The sequence below is a fragment of the Erpetoichthys calabaricus genome, chromosome 18, assembly GCF_900747795.2.
Source record: "Erpetoichthys calabaricus chromosome 18, fErpCal1.3, whole genome shotgun sequence".
NCBI lineage: Eukaryota > Metazoa > Chordata > Cladistia > Polypteriformes > Polypteridae > Erpetoichthys > Erpetoichthys calabaricus.
In genome coordinates this window covers 53,345,196-53,367,546 of record NC_041411.2, presented here as the reverse complement: position 1 = coordinate 53,367,546, position 22,351 = coordinate 53,345,196, and the positions used below count along the sequence as shown (strand labels likewise).

General features: G+C 37.0%; 1 protein-coding gene across 1 annotated transcript in view; it reads left to right on the top strand.

Moving 5' to 3' along the window:
• Positions 1–22,351, top strand: part of foxp1b (forkhead box P1b) — a 463,598-nt gene that overhangs the window by 174,809 nt on the left and 266,438 nt on the right. Inside the window, exon 5 of the mRNA XM_051921544.1 lies at positions 5,570–5,674. Coding sequence (XP_051777504.1) covers positions 5,570–5,674 — 105 coding nt within the window. The remainder of the gene's footprint in view (positions 1–5,569; positions 5,675–22,351) is intronic.

Here is a 22,351-nt window from a genome sequence, read left to right as displayed (position 1 = left end):
GTGAGGAGAAACTGGATGGAGAGGAGATTATAGTTTTGAGGTAAAGTCTGTGACGATGCGGGTTCGCTGTATGCTCCAATCTCGCTTCCGGGAGCCCTTAAACCTGTCACCGTCGGTAATGTTACCGATGTGCACGACAGTGAGGCATTACAATGGAGCAAGGCGATGGTGCAAAAAGTACCAAGTGCTTTTATTAAAATCAACAAAACAAAAATCAAAAACAAAGTCCAAATTAAAAAAAGTGCAGTGCTTTCAGAATCCTTCAATAAATAAATAATCCCATAAAAACAGAAGTGAAGTGGAGGTTAAAATCCAATAGAAAAAAGTCTTCATTAAATACAATGAGGTTAAAACTGCTGGAAGCCGTCTCTTTAAAAGCAAGCTTTAACTGATGACCCCCGCTGCCTTCTCGGCCTTACGCAGCCAGCCATCCTTCTTCTGGTCACTCCAGCTCCTTGCTCGCTCACACCGGTTCTTTCCACACTGCTTCCTGCTTACTTCCTCACTCCACAACCTTCGTCTTTCTTTTCTTTTTCCTCCCTTTAGCCACCTCTTGCTTCTATTTATGAAGAGGACGTGGCAGCTCTAGCGCGGCGATTATTTATTTAACACTGGCCTCTTGATGTGAGCTGTGGACCCGCTATACAACAAAGTCCCTCTGCGTGATGTGGTCCAGATCTAATTATGCAGATCCAGATCGTCTGGATGACTTTGATTTATGAAGGGATGATTCCAGTTCGGTGCGAAGATGATTCTTTATGTCTTCAGTTCGCACACTTCTCGATAATCCGGGATTTTTCGGGTGATGTTCTATGTAATAAACTTAATAAGTTATAGCGTAATGAAAATTGCATAATTAGATCTGGACCACCCTATACAGTACAGGGAGAGACTTAACACGTGCGCAAATCACTGGCGCGTATGATCCAGAAGGGAAACTAAATAGAGCACAAAGAGTTCACAGCAAATGCACAGGGAGAGACTGAACACGTGCGGAAATCATCAGTGCGTACAAACCGGAAGGGAAACTGGCTTGTTTGTCACCCGAGTGTGTGGTCGTGAACAGATGTAAAAGTTTGGCGAACTTTTTGGTCGTAACCCGATTTGTACGTGTTCAGAGACGTTCGTGACCCGAGGTTCCACTGTACTTGTTAAGATCTTTTTTTAATCTTGTGATAGCTAGATATTCATTAAAAATAAAATTATCTGCTGTATCTTATGTACTTTGCTTATACTCAAGTGATTTCAAAGTTTTTTTTTTGGGTTTTGACAAACAGACTATATAATAACCATGCAATAGAGCAATTATCAAACCGTAAACATTACCACATGTGTAAGCACGGAGATGGCAACGATTGAAGATATATTTTTCCAGTTCATTGTAAAAGAAGACATGTTTCAAAATGTTCAATTGCTGGAATTTTGCAAGATATTTAACTCTACTTTATCACAGTAATAAATCTAAAAAATGTGAAAAAATTAAACCACTTAAAATATTAAATCCTTTCAAACTTATATAGTATTATAAGATTTGGCTGTTAAAATAAAATTCAAGTTTGTTCCATCTTTACACAGCACACGATTCTTATTTGAATGTTTCATTTTTTATTGATAGTAGTATAATACATGTAACACACAATAAACGTGACACCAGATACACAGGGTGAGTCAAAATTACGCTAACATTTGAATGGAGGAAACATTTAATTTACAAAACATACTTCATATGTGCAACTTGAGTTACAGGAATGTATCAACCTGTTCGCCATCATGTTCAACACATGTACCATATGTGGCACTTAAGTTGTCCACAATAATTGTATATAATTATAGACATAGCAGTACCATTAGTGTTAACATAATTTTGACTCACCCTGTATATGTAAGAATGCACATTAGGTATACCCATTCAGTAGATTTGCATTGCAATACTGTAGTAAAAATATGTTTTGGCTTTTGAGGTTACAACAAGTTTAACAATTCAGCAGCAGCAACAACAACAACAATAATCCTCAAATTGGCACAGAATTTAGCAGTGCTCATTTAAGACGAACAACCAAAAATATATGCCTTTTATTAATTTATTGCCTTGTATTTATTTTGAAACAGATATAATTTCTATTGTGTGCTTGTCAATATGTGTACATACAATTCAAGATGTGTCCACAAATGTATTGTATTATTTTAAATGAATTGCTTTCTAAATATTTTTGAAAATTTCATACTTATTTGTGAAGTAATAGAAGTAACATAATTTGTAATATATTACACTGCTTAATAAAAGCATAATTTTTAAGCATTTTATTACTTTTTTAAAAGAAATATGCAATATTAAATATGTTAGAATTTTGAAAGTAGCTTACCCAACACTGCAGATAACCACATCAAATGCCTCTGCTACACCACCTGACAGTGTGGCATTCAACATCCTTGTTGCTTTGCCCTCATCAGTGGTCACATAACCGGAAGATTATAGTGTTATTGTGCTGTTTGAACAAATGTGTTGCAAGTGATCACTGGCTGCCTACTAGAAGGATGGGCTATGTATTATTTACCTTACATTCTGTTTCATACAAAAGCCCATCTTTCTTTGATCCGAAATGTGTTCTAAAAAAGATTCTTCAGTTTATTTAAACTAATTGAGTTTTAGGTGAATGCTGTATTTACATATGCAAATTTTCCATCCCATGTATAATTTTTTGTCACATTGTGACATATACAGTAGTTTAAAGGAATGTCACCTATTTCCTTTGCACATGATAAATCAATATTTATTAATTGTATTTATCATAAAAAAAACTGACGTTTTCAGCAAATAATTAAACCAAGCTAAAGCTGAAGTTTTGAAAATCCAAAAACAGGGTTCCTTGCACTTATACAACAAGATTTTAATTTATACTTTGTACAATTGTATTCTGCCAACTTGGCACATCAAAAGACTGTGTTGCTGCACAAGTTGGAAACTCACATTGGGCCTACAAGCAATGTCCTTGCCTGGTTTAGTTATTATTTATCAAATCAATTCCAGTATGTGCAGAAATGTTCTGACAGTACCCCATTATTATACAGAGAAGTGAGATATGGTGTCCCACAGAGTTAAGTACTGGGACCTATATTATTTTCACTTTACATGCTTCCACTGGGAACTATTATTAGAAAATATAACATTATTTTTCACTTGTATGCAGATGCCACCCAGTTATACATTTCTTTTAGACCAATTAACCTTTCTCCAATGTTGTCCTTAATTAGATGTGTTAGTGAGTTAAAGGAATCAATGAATGAGAACCACTTGTCTTTGAACACAGATTAAAAGAAATGTTAATTATTGGATGGAATGATGCTAATAATAACAATATTTTGTCATTAGTTAACTTTGTTGGAATCACCGTTAATTTTCTGAATCAGCTCGCCATCTAGGTGTTATCTTTGACACTACCATGTAATTTAAAGCGCACAAATGTTGGAAAATTAAAGTGTTTTTTGTTAATATTCAGGATACTGAGAAATTAATTCATGCATTTAATTCTAATAGGATTGACTACTGCAATGTGGTGTTTGCCGGCTGCTCAAATCATACTCTGTACAGCTTTCAGTTAATTCAAAATGCTGATGCAAGAATTATTACAAGAACAAGAACATACAAACACATAACTAAAGAAAATACAAACACATAACTCCAATTCTCAAGTTCTTATATTGGCTCCTGGGTATGTTTAGGGCAGATTTCAAAATCCTTTTAACTTATAAAACCATAAATGGCCAAGGTCCTGCTTACTTATCTGAACTTATCATTACTTACAAACCAGAGTGCATATTAAGATCTCAAGATGCTACTCTGCTTATAATTCAAAGGATTAATAAAATAACAGTGGGAGGTCAAACTTTTAGTTAAAGGGCCTTGAAGTTGTGGAATGATCTGCCTGTTAATATAAGAGGTACCCCTTCAGTCTCAGCTTTTAAATCCAGGCTGAAGGGAATGAAGGGCGTCTCTTTGTATTGTCTTTCCCAAGATTTTCACCATTATTTTTTGCCCTACAAGGGTTTTCTTTTTGGGAGTTTTTTATTGTCATCATAGGGAGTCAAGGCTGGGGGGCTGTCAGAAAACAGGGCCTGTTAAAGCCCACTGCAGCATTCCTTATGTGATTTTGGGCTATACAAGAAAAAAATTATTGTTGTTGCTGTATGTTGAAGAATTTTTAATTTAGCAGTTTTAAGTACCTTGATACATAAACTTTTCGTCTTGCTAGGAAGTAACAGTTAATTTACATAAACTCAATCATTTTTTTAATAAATTATACAAAGAAATTTGGAGTGAAATAAAATAATCAGAATAATTCTGTATGTTATAAATGTGTAATTGTTCCTTTACACAAGAAAATATATGTTACTATCAAAATGCACAGCATGTACTATATTAATAAAGAAGGAATTATTTAATAAAGAACTGTGTATCGGTGGCTCTACAGCACAGGTGGCATCAATTTAGGCCAGTCCCCTAGGCACTTGCAGCCAAGAGTCTTACAGATTGTTTAGTGTTTCAGTCCATATGGCATTATGTCCCAAACACAGAGGCACTGCAGTAGTCACTCTAGTGTGAAGGATGCATTTAATATCTGCATAAATTTTTGAAAAGCATGCTTTCCATTACAAGCAAAGGTAATAAAATGGTACGTAATATTGATATTTTTTCTGCAGTGACATTTTTCTTGCACCTCAAAAAAAAACCAAATGCATAATATTCACTGATAGGATACATTTAAGCTTTACAGAAACAATTACATACAGTAGATAAACTATTAGGTATTCACTTAGTTGATTTTTGTCTTTAAAGAATGCAAATGATAATTAAGTTAATAGAAAATGTTACTAAAAAAAATCAGGAAGAAATCTATTCTTGCAGTCCATGCAGAAAACTTTTAAAGGAATTCCAAATAATGTTATATTTGCTTTTTATCATTATTTTTGTTCTCATAAGCTTAATTTAAGAATATGGTTTTCAGTCACTGCATTGCAGAGAGCATTGCTATTAAAACCAAAAGTGTCTAATAAAAATATAAGATGTCTGACAAACAAGAGGAGACGATTCAGTTCATCAGTCTGGTTTGTCGAGCTAAAAAGATTAGATCAAATAAGTCATTATATATTGGTTGGAATGCACAGGACTGGTTAAACTTTTACCTTACTAGTAATTGTTGGTCAAGCTGTGGTTTACTTCCCAATTCAAAATGACTGGCCATAACACTGAGAGGGCTACCATTCCAAACAGTGTTTGTTCCCACATTGTGGAATAGGCACCAGTTCTCTGCAGCCTGCAACTGAATAAACCAAGTTAGAAAATGAATGGGTTGGAAAAAATAACTATTAATTGAAATATTCTTTTATAGAGTTACCTGCTATTGTGATGTTTAGTATCCATTTGTAAAAAGACTATTGTATTTAAAAATGCTGATGTGTGACCATATTTCTGATGGTTTATGTTCTATAATATGTTTAAATAGGTAAACTGTCTACAACTGTACATAATCTGTCCATAATTAAGCATATGTGCATTCTGTTCCACGTGTAGGACCTGCAATGAAGATTACCAGCAGAGTCATCCTCTTTACTGTCATGGTGTGTGCAAGTGGCCAGGCTGTGAAGCTGTATTTGAAGACTTTCAATCCTTCATCAAGTAAGTAATAAGCAAGTTACAAATTAAATTGCACCCCAGGTGTTTTTATGTTGTTCACAATCTTATATTGGGCTGCTGATTTCTTTGAACTGACATTTGACTTACTAGAAATTTGATTTTATTCTACTTTATTCACCTTGGTATTGCTACTCTTGAAGATATAGATACAGTACATTCATGCTAAAGTGCATTGCAATTTAAGAGACAGAAATGTTGTATCATAATAATAAAACTTTAGCTCAAAAAAGAATACAACATTTACAAGTGGAACAAATTAAAATGTCTTCTATTGAATTTAGCATATTTAAAACTTTTTTTTATCTTTGGTTGAAATTTACTAAAATGGAAACATTTTTACATATTGTTTTAAAATATTTCTTAATAAAATAGCTAAAAAAACTCTCTATATCTTGAATATTCTTGTAAAAAATAACTACCGTTGTATTTTTATAAGTGTTTTTATTCTGAAAACGGGTTGTTTACTTTAGTTGCCTACAAGAAATGTTTGGAACATGTTAAGCAAACATATCAAAAGTTCAACAAAGGACCCTTTATTCAACTATAGATATGAGTTTATACTGTGAGCTCACAAAAGTGTTCTCAATCCCTAAGCATTTGCACATGAAATTGTAGAAAGAAGGTGTATGCTTAACCTGTTGAAAAGAGCATGTACTGTTATTAAGTAAGTATTATTTTGTTACATTGACCTTTTAGGGAAGGGTGAATTCAAGCACTTAATGTAATTCCCAAAAGCACTGTAATGTTAGGAACATTGTAAAAGAACTCATAACAAAAGCAAGCCTGCCAAAATCACATATGAATCGATTGACACTTAGTGCCAGCATATATCAGCGTGTCACTCCTGTATTACTGTAATCTATTTTCTTTCTAAATATCACCATGAATTTGACTCATTCAGTTGCTATATTTTAATAAGACATTTAGTGCTATAGTGGTTAAATATCATATTGTCTTTAATGTTTATTTTGTGCTCTGGGAGTTAGGATTCAAGCCCAGCACAAGATAACTCTTAATACATTAGTATTATTTTAACAAAATAAGCATTTTAAAAAATGAAACAGTAAACAGCATGAGCACTATATTGATTTTCGGCCTTAAAATGAAATTGTGTTTACTATAATCAAAATTAACAATATCACAGTCAAATAAAACCTAAAGTCCAATGAAAGTGAATTTTAACAATGTTTCTAATATTAGTTAGCATAATGTGGTTATTATTAACAATTAATACTTTTAAACTGATTGCATTTTGCTTTGGTGATTTGTCAGTTTTCAAAACCTTCACTAAATTATAGAAAAACTTTTTTAACTGTTCTCCAAAAACTTCTTTTTCATGGATGCCAACTTTCCATAAACAATGGTGGGAAAAATGATAGGCTACAATGCAATCAATAATAATAATCTTTATAGTACATAAGCACAGGAGACATAGGTGCTGCAAAATTAAAATTAAACAATCTAACACAGCAACAAGACTGCAGATTTAGGTTTTGAATGCATTGCTAATGAATAATTTCATTCAAAGTATAAGCATCTCTGAAATGGCTTACATTAGCTCTTGTGTTAAAACATGTAAAATATTGCTTTCCACCATCTATGATTTGATTAATGCCAGGCTAACAATAAAACCTGCGGAGTTGCTGGTATAACTATTTGTGGTATTTTACAACAGGTTGGTTTCTAGGTGTTTCCTGAAATGTAGCACCTAAAGCACACATGTTTTCAAGACAGTCTTGCAGAGAAATGCTGACATAAGTGATCAAATCTCCCCATCGACTTTCTGAAATATTTTAGCTGCTGTTTTGCATCAAAACTCTTAACATCTTGTCCCTGCTAGTCCTGGCTTCTTTCTCGTGTCCACCTTGCACCCAATGAGACAGAGATAAGTTAATTCCCCTCACTAGAGCATTTTAGAACATTAGATTTAGATGAGAACAGACCATTCAGCCCAACAAAACTCTCCAGTCATATCAACTTAAATCCTCTAAAATAACATACAATACAATACAATTTATTTTTGCATAGCCCAAAATCACAAAAGAAGTGCCGCAATGGGCTTTAACAGGCCCTGCCTCTTGACAGCCCCCCAGCCTTGACTCTCTAAGAAGACAAGGAAAAACTCCCAAAAAAAAAAAACCTTGTAGGGAAAAATGGAAGAAACCTTGGGAAAGGCAGTTCAAAGAGAGACCCCTGTCCAGGTAGGTTGGGCGTGCAGTGGGTGTCAAAAGAATGGGGTCAATACAATACAATACAATACAATACACAGAACAGAACAAATCCTCAATACAGTATAAAAATAAAAATTTTAGAAGTACGGACCAGAATTTAACATCAAGTTAAGTTGTGAAGGTCCTAAAGTCCTACTGTCTACCACACTACTTGGTAACTTTTTCCGTGTGCCTGCTGTTCTCTGTGTGAAAAAAAAACTGCTAATGCTTATTACCCATAACAAGTTTCCAACTGTGTCCCCATTTTCTCAGTCTTAATACACTGTACTAATCATAATTTTGAACACTTTAGTCTTGTCACTTCTTAATCTTCTTTTGCTTAACCTAAAAAGACGCTCAGCTGTTTTGATCTTTCCTCATAACTCATCTCCTGTAGTCCTGGAATCATTCTAGTCATGCTTCTCTGGACGTTTCCTAGTGCTGGGAAAAGTTTCTTAGGCTTTTCCTAGCCTGGAGACCAAAACTGCACATGGTACTCCAGATGAAGCCTCATTTTATAAGGCATTATAAAGCTTCAGCATCACCTCCTTGGACTTGTACTCTACACATTGTGCTGTACAACCTAACATTCTGTTGCCTTTCTTAATGGCTTCGGAAAACTGTCTGGAAATCGATAGTGACAAGTCCACTACGACTCCTAAATCTTTCTCATAAGGCATACTTTCAATTTTCAGATCTTCCATTGTGTAGTTTTAGCTCCATTTGTCTAGTTTTGAAAACTTCTGTAACTTATGCTTTTTAATGGGGTTCAGGTAATGAGTGTGACTCATTGACTCGTATGCAGATAATTCCACAGTTAAAGTGTCTTTCAGTAAAAATTCAAATCAAAACAGTTTATACAAATATAAAGAGAAAAACTGATAATACAAAAGAAATTCTGCTCCAGGCTTATATCATATTACATTTCTCTGGGTTTCTCTTACAGTATTTAAATCTCACATTTTTACTTCATTTGTGTAAAACATTGCAGTTACTTCCATTTAATTTCATCTGCCACAAATTTTCTCATGCCCGTATGCTGTCCACATCCCACTGCAATAATTCAACAGATTCCAAATTACCTGCCAATCCTCCTAGCTTGGTATCACCTACAAACTTAACCAGCTTGTTATTTACATTCCTTTTCAAATCATTTATATATATTAAAAATAGTAGCGATTCTGACAAGGATCCTCCCACAATCATCCACCACTTAATGTGTTTTAGACAGTTGTGCACCCATCTACATGCTACACCCTGAACTGTCCAGTTTTTTAATTTATTTGATACCCAACCTTTCATATGGGACTTTATCAAATGCTTTCTGAAAAAAAACATAAATAATAGTATATGCACAACACTGATAGAATTCTTTTGTTGCTTCCTCATAGAATTCCGGCATGTTAGTAGAACATAACCTCCCTCATCTGACCCCATGCTGACTGTTCAGTAAAACTCCCATAATTGACAATAATATTACTTTCATTAATTTACATCTGATGCATGTTAAGCTCACTGGCCTAGAGTCACTTGGATCTACCTGATCATCCCTTTTATATAGTGGGATAATACTTGCTATTCTTACCGCTGCACAACCAAAGCAGTCGTATTAAAGGAAGGTCAAAGTTGCACTGTCACGCAAGTTCTTTTTCTGAAGTTATATTCTTGAATAAAAGTGCACTTGTTTTGTTATACTTGCACATTTTGTGAAAGTGTTTATTTGATATTTGGACTTCAGGCTTCACACATTATACACTTCATGTCTACATTTTGTCAATTATTACTAAAACGTGAAAAACATTTCTGTTTTAACGATGTGTTTACATAGATTGTTGTAGACATGGAACACACATGAAATGCATGTATTCCAAATAACAATATATTATTTACGCTATACAACTCCCGGCAACTGACATGCAGGTAAACAGACTTGAGCTGAGAGAACTTTCTGCCCTTTCTGCGTTGGTGGGGGGATGGAATAGCAGGCTGCTTGTGCTTATTGACACATTTACAACACAAAAGACGCTGATGGAGAGTTGCGAACGGATTTAAGGTGGGCCAGGATTACGAGTTTTTTTGTAGGATTTGGTAATTGTAGTGTTAAAGATTTTTGGTCCAGAATGATGCTAATTTGGTGCATACCCAAGGCTAGAGCTCGATTGCAACGGTCGCAGGTTGGATCTTGCTTTGCTAACATTCTGGACAATTTTAAATGAGACAGATGTGCTCGATAAAAGATGTTAAGTTGAACAATTATATGTTTTGCACATATGGAGCTAGAATGAATTCTGTGCATGGCTGCCTTCCACTCCTTTTCTGAAATGTTGAGTAAGAGATCCTTTTCCCACTATACTCTGGAATCTTTCAAAGGAAAAAACTTTAAAATGTTTTTAGAAATTACAGAAATGCTGTATAAGACCTCAGGATTGATCAATATTTCTTCCTGAATAGAAATAGGCGGGAGGTGAGGAAAATTGGGCAGATTTTGTTTATCAAAGTTTCTAATTTGGAAGTAGTTGAAAAATTGTGTTGATGGACAGTTACATTTGGAGTTTAATTGTTTGTAGTATGCAAAGACGTTATCTATGTACAAATCAAAGTTATTTAATCCCGTATGTTTTCCAAACATTAAAAACTGCATAAGTTTGAGTGGGTGGATAAAGGTAGATATTGTGCAGGTGACACAGATAAAGGATTCTCGATCTTGAAATACTACATTGGTTCCATATTCTGAATGAATGAAACACAATTGGGTTGCTAGTACATTGACGATAACTTGTGCTTACTGGGGCACAAAGCAAGGAATATAAAGTACTGCAGGATTTTATTTCTATTGCGGATCAAGGCTGTGTGTGTGTTCATCTATATGTGTCAATGTCCAGGTTTTTATAGCCTGTATATTTGCCTCCCAGTAATAAAATTGAAAGTTAGGTAGAGCTGTGTCACCTTCTGCCTTAGGTGGCTGTTTTGAATTCCAAATAAATTAGGTTATTATTGATTCTAACTTCCTAAAAAAATATTTGCTAATGTATATGAGGATGAGTTGAAATAGAAAAAGAAGCTTAGGAAGGATATTCATCTTGACAGTGTTACTTCTTCCAGCTAAAGTGAGATTGAGGGTAGACAATCTATGCAACTCTTGCTTAATTTTTCCATGCAGACAGCAAAATTTTGTTAATAAAGAGCTTTATGTTTACTTGTGATGTTTACCCCTAGGTATTTAAACTGATCTATGATGATAAAAGGGAAGGTGACCAATCTAATATTGTGTGCTAGAGAATTCACTGGAAAGAGCACACTTTTATTCAAATTAATTTTGAGTCCAGAAATCTTTTGAAATTCTGCTAGTGCTCTCAGGACTGCAGGCACAGTATTTTGTGGATCTGATATATATAGTACTATATCATCTGCATATAATAATATTTTCTGTTCAAGTCCTTCTCTGATAATCCCCTTTACCTCAGAAGCATTCCAAAAGTGCATTGCCAATGGCTCAATTGCGATTGCAAATAACAGTGGTGACAGGGTGCATCCTTGTCTAGTACCACATTCTAGTTTGAAGTAGTCTGAAATAATGTTGTTAATACAAAGTGAAGCTTCTGGAGTGTCAATGTCAATTTATTTATATAGCACATTTAAAACAACATAGTAATGCTGTGGCCAAAGTGCTTTACAATAACAGAATAAAAGAAAAACAAAATAATTAACATAAAACAAATAGAAATAAAATATATAATCGAGGTGAGAAAAAATAAACGCATGAGTAGCTATCTCAAGATCCCTACAAGATAAAAAAGGCTTTATCTTACTTAATAGACAAAGTTGGAAAAAGCAACTCTTGACTACAGAATTTACTTGTTTCTCAAAAGAGAGGTTACTGTCAAAGGTAACACCAATATTGCGGACTTGAGGTTTGGAAAAGACAGAGAAAGAGCCGAGAAGTCCAAGACCAATTTGGGCTTTAGCTGATGGACCCATTATAAGCATGTCTGTCTTATTTTGATTTAGGTCAAGAAAATTATTAGCCATCCAGGATCTTAGTTCAGACAGACGGTTGTGGAGTTGATTTGTTGTAGAGTTGCAGACGGGAATATAAACCTGTGTATCATCAGCATAGCAGTGAAAAGCAATGTAAAATTTCCTAAAAATAGATCCAATAGGGTGAAGGTATATTGAGAATAAAATAGGACCCAAAATGGATCCCTGAGGAACACCATATTTAAGAGGAGCAGTAGATGAAGAAGAGGAATTAAAAGTCACTGAAAAGTGTCTACCAGTTAAATATGACCTGAGCCAGTTAAGAGCAGCCCCTTTGAGCCCAACAAGATGTTCAAGTCACATCAGCAATATTTCATGGTCAATGGTGTCAAAGGCAGCGGACAGATCAAGGAGGAGAAGGACTGCCGCATCACCTGAGTCAGTAATAAGAGATATGTCATTGAACACTTTCAGGAGTGCCGTTTCAACACTATAATGCCTAAAGCCAGATTAGTAGATCTCAAATAAATTACTGGAGTTAAGGTGATCAACCAATTGATTATAAATAATTCTTTCTAGAATTTTAGCCAGAAATGGCAGTTGGGAAATTGGACGAAAATTGGCTAAAACTCCAGGATCTAATTCTGCCTTTTTCAGACGGGGATGGACTGCAGCATGTTTAAAAAATGAAGGCACAACTCCCGAACTAATAGAATCATTGATAATGACTAATAAGGGTGGGCCCAACACATCAAAGGCTTCCACTAAGAGACTAAGAGAGTGGTATACAGTAGTTTGATCCATGCACATATGTTTGGACCAAGCCCAAAATTGTCCAATTTAGTGAAAAGTTAGTCCCATTCAACCATATAAAATGTTTTTACTGCATCCAACGATAATAATATCTCCGGAGTGTTAGACTTTGTGGGTGAATATAGGCAGTGTTCTCCCTAGTATCTTTTAGCTGGGCGCTCCGCCTGGCTAATTTAGTTGAGCACCCGGCTGTCATCTTGCATGACATTGTGAGATGACAGCTGCAGATCTACAGGCACAGGCAGATCTAATGATCTGCAGAGATGGCAAGGGACGAGCGAGTGGGTGGGCAAATACTGTAGAAGCAGGGTCGCAAGTGGCGAGGGGCGAGGTGCGGAGTGGGATATTGCCAATCACTCAATGCTGAACAAGCTAATAGCAGGGATGAAGGGGAGCGGAGTTCACAAGCAAGGAGTATGGGGAGGAAGACGGGCGAGAGAGGGCTGTACATGCTAATAGCGGGGATAGAGCGGCAGTTCACAAGCAAAGAGAATGTGGAGGCGGGCGGGCGAAAGGAGGACTGATAAAATAAAAAAAAGACTCGTGGAACCAGCCTGCCAGATATCAGAAAAAGGGCATCAGGAAGTGATGTCTCTGTTCTCAGTGTCAGTGCAGTCTTTGTAGCGTACAGCTGCTCTTTTCTTGTTCAGTACAAACCAATATATATATACAGTTGTTTAAGCATTAGGTGTGTTCTGTGTGCAAAAATCCTTGTAGCGCTCACTGTGGTTCCTGTTAAAGTGACTCCCTCTGCCGTTTTTATATTTGCTCATACTGAGGGTTTTGTTAAAGTGACCCCATCTGCCGTTCTTATATTTGCTCATATTTGGACCTGCGACCATATTACAAAAAGTGTGCAGAAACCCTTGCAGCACACACTGTGTCCTGAGAAAAAGTTTTGTCACTGAATTGCTGAGGGTTTTGTTAAAGTGACCCATCTGTCATTCTTTTTATTGTTCATATCTTGCACCGAGGTGGTCAAAAAACTCTTTGGTGGCAGGGCCCCGGGGGTGGATGAGATACGCCTGTGAGTTCCTCAAGACTCTGGATGTTGTAGGACTGTCTTGGTTGACACGCCTCTGCAACATCGCATGGACATCAGGGACAGCGCCTCTGGATTGGCAGACCGGGGTGGTAGTCCCTCTCTTTAAGAAGGGGGATCGGAGGGTGTGTTCCAACTACAGAGGGATCACACTCCTCAGCCTCCCTGGAAAAGTCTATTCAGGGGTCCAGGAGAGGAGGGTCCGTCGGATAGTCGAGCCTCGGATTCAGGAGGAACAGTGTGGTTTTCGTCCTGGTCGCTTAACAGTGGACCAGCTCTATACCCTTAGCAGGGTCCTGGAGGGTGCATGGGAGTTTGCCCAACCAGTCTACATGTGTTTTGTGGACTTGGAAAAGGCATTCGACCGTGTCCCTCGGGGAATCCTGTGGGGGGTACTCCGAGAGTATGGGGTACCGGCCCCCCTGATAAGGGCTGTTCGGTCCCTGTACAATCGGTGCCAGAGCCTGGTCCGCATTGCCGGCAGTAAGTCGAACCCATTTCCAGTGAGAGTTGGACTCCGCCAGGGCTGCCCTTTGTCACTGATTCTGTTCATAACTTTTATGGACAGAATTTCTAGGCGCAGCCAGGGCGTTGAGGGGGTCCGGTTTGGTGGGCTCAGAATTGGGTCACTGCTTTTTGCAGATGATGTTGTCCTGTTTGCTTCATCAGGCCGTGATCTTCAGCTCTCTCTGGATCGGTTCGCAGCCGAGTGTGAAGCAGCTGGGATGAGAATCAGCACCTCCAAATCCGAGACCATGGTCCTCAGCCGGAAAAGGGTTGAGTGCCCTCTCAGGGTTGGTAGCGAGATCCTGCCCAAAGTGGAGGAGTTCAAGTATCTCGGGGTCTTGTTCACGAGTGAGGGAAGAATGGAGTGTGAGATCGACAGGCGGATCGGTGCAGCATCCGCAGTAATGCGGGCTCTGCATCGGTCTGTCGTGGTGAAAAAGGAGCTGAGCCGCAAGGCGAAGCTCTCAATTTACCAGTCGATCTATGTTCCTACCCTCACCTATGGTCATGAATTATGGGTAGTGACCGAAAGAATGAGATCGCAAATACAAGCGGCTGAAATGAGTTTCCTCCGCAGGGTGTCTGGGCTTTCCCTTAAAGATAGGGTGAGAAGCTCAGTCATCCGGGAGGGGCTCAGAGTAGAGCCGCTGCTCCTCCGCATCGAGAGGAGTCAGATGAGGTGGCTCGGGCATCTGATCAGGATGCATCCTGGACGCCTCCCTGGTGAGGTGTTCCGGGCACGTCTAACCGGGAGGAGGCCCCGGGGAAGACCCAGGACACGTTGGAGGGACTATGTCTCTCGACTGGCCTGGGAACACCTTGGGATTCTCCCGGAAGAGCTAGTAGAAGTGGCCGGGGAGAGGGAAGTCTGGGCATCTCTGCTCAAGCTGCTGCCCCCGCGACCTGACCTCGGATAAGCGGGAGACAATGGATGGATGGATGGATATCTTGCCCTGTCATAGTGCAAGTGTGCATTGAATATCCAACAGGCTCCCACTTTCCCACTCAAAAGTCTTATTCATAGGTACTTTTAATTTTTTCCAAATGGTTTACCAACATGAGTAATAAAAGTGTTCAGAAAACAACACTGCTCAGTTATTTCAGAAAAAAGACGCCACAAACTAATGAAGGTGCGGCGTCAACTCCTGATGTGGCAATTTCAGACAAAGACATTGTAGAAGCTGGTCCATCACGGGAAATCTCTTCAGCACACACTCTGCCAATTTATAAATCTAAGCACCGCTTATCTGGCATAAACAAACAATGGTTTAAAGATTTTGATTGGCTAATGGTCAAAGAAAATGGTATATGATGCTCATTGTGTATGAAATATTCAAACAAACACCCCCCAAGGAGGGAGTTACCTTGGTTAAATGTGCCATGCACAAGAATTCGAAAAGAAAACTTGCTGGACCATGAAAAAAGTAAAATGCACATTGCGTCTTCTGCTGACCTTTTAAGAAAGAGTGTACTAGAGCAAACTGGAATCGGTCAAATTGAAAGATCTATATCTGTGTTAAATAACTTACAGAGAGATGCCTTTGTGGGAGCTTTAAGATCCATGTATTGGTTGGAAAAAAATGAGTTGCCACATACAATGTTGTTTGAAAAGTTATTGGAACACTGTAAATAAATGGGTTGTTCCTTTTTACAACATTTCAATGTTGGTAAAAATGCACATTACACCTCTGAAAGAATAATACAAGAGCTGTTGGATGTCTTAGCATCAGAAATAAAGTCTAACATACTGAAAAATATACACGCTGAAAATGTTTTCAGTATTCTGTGTGATGAAATCACAGACATCTCAGTTGTAAAACAATTAATTATTTACATTAAATATGTTTGCCAGATCACTAAAGAGGTCAGAATTAGTTTTGTATCAACCCGCAATATGATTGATGGCAAAGCGGAAACTATAACCAACACACTGAGAGGACACTCTAGGATTGAAAACTGCATATCTGGTTGGACTAGGGGTCAGATGGAGCGGCTATTATGATTCGGAAACAGAAAGGTGTGGTAAAACTGCTTAAAGATAAAACATCTGGGGCCTCATGTATAAACGGTGCGTACGCACAGAAATGTTGTGTACGAACGTTTCCACGCTCAAATCGCAATGTATAAAACCTAAACTTGGTGTAAAGCCACGCACATTTCCACGGGACCTCATACCCTGGCGTACGCAATTTCTCCGCTCAGTTTTGCAGACTGGCGGCACCCAGCGTCAAAGCAGTGCTACTGTTCCTATGTGGTCACCCTTTCTTTCTTAGATCCACATTCCTGACGCAGCTTTTTAAATACACTGAAACTAACTGCATATTGTTTATTAGTGTAACGCATCTGATTGTAATTAACCTGCAGCAATATAATGATCCAGGGAATAGCCATAGTATTCCAAATACCATAACTGCTTTAGCGTTGTTACTCTCACTGCATCTTCTTCTTCTTTCAGCTGCTCCCGTTAAGGGTTGCCACAGCAGATCATCTTTTTCCATATTACTCTCACTGCACCACTCGGAGTATTTATATCACTGTATCTGAGTGGGGAATCACAGCAGCAGCTGATTGGAAAAAGAATTATCGGTATACAGCTTGAAATAGACGCTGCCTCAGCCATGGCAAAACGCTTCAAAGAAAGTTTAGAAAACGTTTCATCCCAAGAACTATAAACACACTCAATCAGTCCATCAAGTGCTCCTTGTAATACTGTTTGTACTTATAAGTACAATTACCTCACTGTAAACTTGCACTACAGTTATAATATTGCACAACCTGCGCTACTTTATAAAACGTGTATTTACATATGATGACGGTATAATTTTTAAGATGAAATACAGCAAAATATGTTGATTATATTATACAGATAAAACTTTAACTTCAATTAAATAATCTGTATTGTTAATAATTAAACATGTGAGGACACGGTGCCGCAGCGCTAGCTAGTTCAGGGATTGTTCCTGCATTGCGTTGTATTCTTGCTGGTGCTGACGCGACACTGGAAGGATAGACGGATAGAATAATTAAACATGTACTATGAAGATATTTCAATGTTCCTTAAAAGTTTTGAAGAATCAGCGTTCTAAGCTTACAAATGGCTTCACGTCTATTACAGAGCTGATTGTGTGGCGATTGGGTATTTGGAGAAAGAAAAGTAAGGACAGGAATTGGAGGTTAGTACGTTTGAAAGAGACAGTACTTCTGTAATAAATTATTTCATCGAAGGTCGCGTATGGCGCAGCAAGCCTCTTGCGTGAGACATGAACAAGCACTGCGCCACCGTGTTCCCATGTTTAATAACATGCTTTAACTCCTATCATCATGAAAAAGATATCACGTATACATCTCAGTATTTTAATTATTCAGAGAGCTGTAATATCACGAATGTAATGGATTATGTGTCCTGTCGGAGAAAAAGAAAGCCCGTTTAAGAAGCAGGTAGTGATTCACACACAGAGCACATAGAAGATCGAATGCAGAACAAAGCATTTAATGTGCTACTTTAGTTACAATGGGATTTGAGAAACTAGTAAATTAAACGATTTTAAGATGAAGTTTATGATGTTCTACTTTAATGGCAAAATAAACTACGTGATTAAAGTGGAAATTTCGAGTTTAAAGTTGACATTTCGTGCTTTTTTCCCACTGTGCGCCTATTTTTTTTGTCTGTACCCTAATAAGCTTTCATATGACACTCAGACGTGGGCTACGACTCACCATTTCACGGCGACTTTGATATGTGATTTCTTTTTTATTTCGGGCACCGTGCGACTTTGTGAACTTGAGCTTTCGAGTTTCTCCGACACTCTGTCACTCAATCAGCTTCATTTTGTTGATTATACCACTGTTTAAACAAACAAATAGTACGTTTTTCCTTTGCCTCCACTTGGTATTCGCTGAAATTCTTATATTTTCCCCCATGCTTTTCCCATTGTCTTTTCACAGAAGGATATTTATATTGATTTGCATATTCAAAGAGGCGTAATTCTGGGAGGAGTTGGGGCGGGACAGAAGGTGCGTGCATGTGCGTTTCTTTTCACGCTGATTGGGATTTATGTAGCGGAAGAACGTGGAAGTTTGCGTACTTACAGATTCCTGCATCTGGATTTTTCTGTGCGTACGCACATTCCCGCTTTTGTGCTTACGCCATGTTATAGTGTGAGTTCTACGCACAGCGTTATACATGAGGCCCCTGGACTCTTGGTCAACTGCCACTGTGTAAACCACCGATTGGCCCTTGCAAGTGCCCAAGCAGCAGCTGCTGTACCTTATTTAACAAAACTGAATGACATCTTAAGGCAGCTGTTCTATTTCTTCCAAAATTCTTCAGTTAGGATGGCTAGTTTAATAGAAATCCAAAATATTTTGAATATTCCCCAGATTGAGCTGAAAATGACCAGTGACACTAGATGGCTGTCTCATGACTCTGCAGTACAGTCACTACAACAGTGTATGAGGAGTGTCATAGCTGAGGCCACTGAACGAAATTACATCACAGCTGAAGGATTAAGCAGATGTATTAAAACATACAATTATGTTTCCTCTCTGATGATGCTTTCAGACGTATTACCTTTGTTGTCCAACTTATCTAAGGCTTGGCAAAGGCAAGATGTCAATCTTACTGAAATTGAGCCAATTTTGTTCACCACAAAATTGTCCATCATGGAGTTGAAAGACACTCCTGGGAGATATTTTCAAAGCCTTCATCATTGTTTGGCAGAAGAATGGTCAGATCTCCGTATTGTTTATACACAGAGTGATGTAATGTCATTCAAAACTGCAATAAATGATAAATACCTAGAGACAGCTGTCAAGCACCTAGATGCAAGATTCCCTGACATGCCAATTATTTCCAGCTTTTCAAATGTTTTAAATACAGAAACTCACGATTCAAGTGAGTCTGCTGAAATTCTTTTCGATCATTACTCCAAAAATGGTAGCCCTCCAATTTTAAAATATGAAAGTAGCAGGCAAGAATGGACAGTTATGTCAAAAATGATCAGAAGTCAATCATACAAAGACTTCAGTCCAAAACAGATTTTACTAAAAATGGCAACAACATCAGAGCTCTAAGAGTCGTTTCCAAATTTAGCCAAACCAGCTCATGTTGGGCTAGTGATCCCAGTGAGCACAGCTGAATGTGAAAGGGGGAAAGGGTTTTTCTGCCCTTAAAAGGATCAGGACATGTTTGAGAAATCACATGAATCAAACCACGCTAAATAATCTCAGGCTGATCTCCTGGGGACATTGATTATGGGAAAGCTGCAGACAACTGGGCTTCTTGGAAGAAAAGAAGAAAAAATATTTAACTGAAGACACCTTCTGCATATGCAAGTTGGCTTTGAAGAATATTTTAAAATTGTTCTTCATTAGGTTTCCCATACTTTTTTTTTAATTTTCACTTTTCTTCCTGACAGCGACAATACTTGTTCCTCTTGGTTTATGTCATAACAATTGTTATTTAAAATTTTTGTTAGGGCTGCAGGATCCTGAATCAGATACTTCTTAACTTTAATAAACATATTCTGGCACAAGTGTCAAACCTTAAAAAAGGAAGTCATATTGAGCATTGGAAAATAATTAATAATAATTAACTAATAAAAATAGTGCACATTTAATTTTCCCCACCAACAAATTTCCCTGTCCCGCCTCACCCGGCTACTTTTTCATGCCACCCGGCTGGAAAAAATTTCTGGGGAGAACACTGATAGGCATTGCAGATTGGAAGCTAAGTGTCTGCCTTTAATAAATCCGGTTTGATCTTGTGATATTACTGAAGGAAGCACTTTCTCAATCCTACTAGCTAGAACTTTGGAGAGTGTTTTAACATTATTATTCAGAAGTGAGATTGGTCTGTATGATGCACAAGTCCTTATTTTTCTTAGGAAAGATGGTGATTAAAAGTTTGAGGTAGAATTTTATTAGCGTTAAAATTTTACACATGATTCTTGTTTACCATTTCCTCATAAAGGTGTGGAAAGAAAGCAACCGTTCAGTCAATGCCATTTCAGGAGTATTTCCAGAGAGATGGAGAGAGAGAGACTGTGAGACTGACTGTGGAGAACTTTTATAATGTTCCAGAAGCAAATGTTGAAAGTGTAATCAATCAAACCATAAATGGAGGTGAAAAACAGATGACAAAATTTGTAGCGTGTTCATGCAAGTTTTAATGCTAAGCACATTTGAGGAATGGCTGTATTTTTAATTAAATTAGCTTTTAGGGATGCAGTCAAAGCATTCAGCACTAGTCCTGTTACTGTTTTATTTTATTTTACCGCATCTGTGTCCCCTATGTTATGCCTGATTATCACAGTAAGTCCCAGAGTTAAAGACTGATAACATAAAATATTTAAAAAGAGAATGAAAATTGGTTGTGTGCATTTTCATAGCATATTTAACTACACTGTTTTTACCATTTACAGTTTTGTATTTTATGGTTTTATCTTGTATTGTGCTCTTGAATGGTTTGAAAGGCACAATTAACAATAATGTATTATTGCTGTTTTTTATTTCCTCCAAAAGAACTGAACTTTATATTTTCTATGTGGATATAAGCCTGAAAAATGCATATAATATTGCAGAATTATATCAATTTATAACCAACAAAAGTCTAAACAGTGTTCAACTTAAATTCTTCAATTTAACAAAAGATTTTCATTGAACCTTGACCAAGGTTTGAAAATGGGTCTTTCCTAGTTGCACATCATTTCAGCCTTTCACTACTCCATCTTGTGGTTTTTGAAGCTACCAAAGTCATATAACTAAAAACTTCTGAAACTGTATGAATCACATGTAGTGTTCCACGCTCATTTTGAAAAGTTGCATCTTAAGGGCCTTTCCATTATTTTTTATTTTTTCAGATTACTTTTTACAACATTATTTTCTACCAAAAATAAAAGCAATTTTAGCTGTTTGTTTTTTAATGGACTTATTATGTTTCTTTTAGGCAACTTTATGAGCTATGTTAACAAACTAATATTTTAAACTCACTCATATAGTAGCAAATTAAGAGGGGTTTTGGGAAAACCATGAAAAATTCTTTCATATCTAATGTATATGCATCACACATTTACTTGTTAATCACTCAAGATTCATTTGTTTTTTGGAAACTCATTACAGATTTAGATTTAACTTTTAATACCAAATTTATTTTTCCTTAACTTTATTTTACATAGAAATGCTTTGGAAATAGTCTGTGTTAAGCTCATATTATTTTAACAAGTTTCAAATAGTGTACATGAAGTTTTGTGATTTTCTTAAAGCAATAATGGGCAGTCACTACCAGGTAAATCCCACAATGCACCCTAGTGAGCATTGTCGGATACATTTAATAGAAAATAATAAAAAATAATCCCGAAGTATGTCTACAGCCAGGCTGTATTGTTTCTTCTCATTATTTACAATATAGATTGCATTCAAGATAGGGATATTTATTTTATAAGTCTGTCAATTAATAATGATCACAATTATATTCTGGTGGGTAAAACTGAGTCATCTTATCATTACCTAAATATATAGACCTTTACAAAAAAAACTATTAAAATTTATGCTGACAATTACAATTTAATGTTTTAAAATTCAGTTATTTTATGTTGACTTCCTAGTGTTCAATCTTATTGAATATGTTTAACCATGCATTTTTGTTCTATTTAAGTTTTTTTTTGTTTGTTATGAAAATGTCTTAATCATTAATACTTTAAAGATAATACAATTAAATACAATTAAATTACAGCATTGCTTAACTGATTTTCATTTTCAATTTATGATTACTGTTTCTGCTTTACTGAAAGTGGTGGTTATTGGCAATTTCTTTACATACAATACAATACACTACAGTTTATTTTTGTATAGCCCAAAATCACACAGGAAGTGCCGCAATGGGCTTTAACAGGCCCTGCCTCTTGACAGCCCCCAGCCTTGACTCTCTAAGAAGACAAGGAAAAACTCCCAAAAAAACCTTGTAGGGAAAAAATGGAAGAAACCTTGGGAAAGGCTGTTCAAAGAGAGACCCCTACATTTCATTAGCATGAATACAGAACGGAAACCAAACTCATTACTGGTTGATTTCCAATTGCTTTGTCCTTTATGAATTATTTCTTAGTTGCTGTT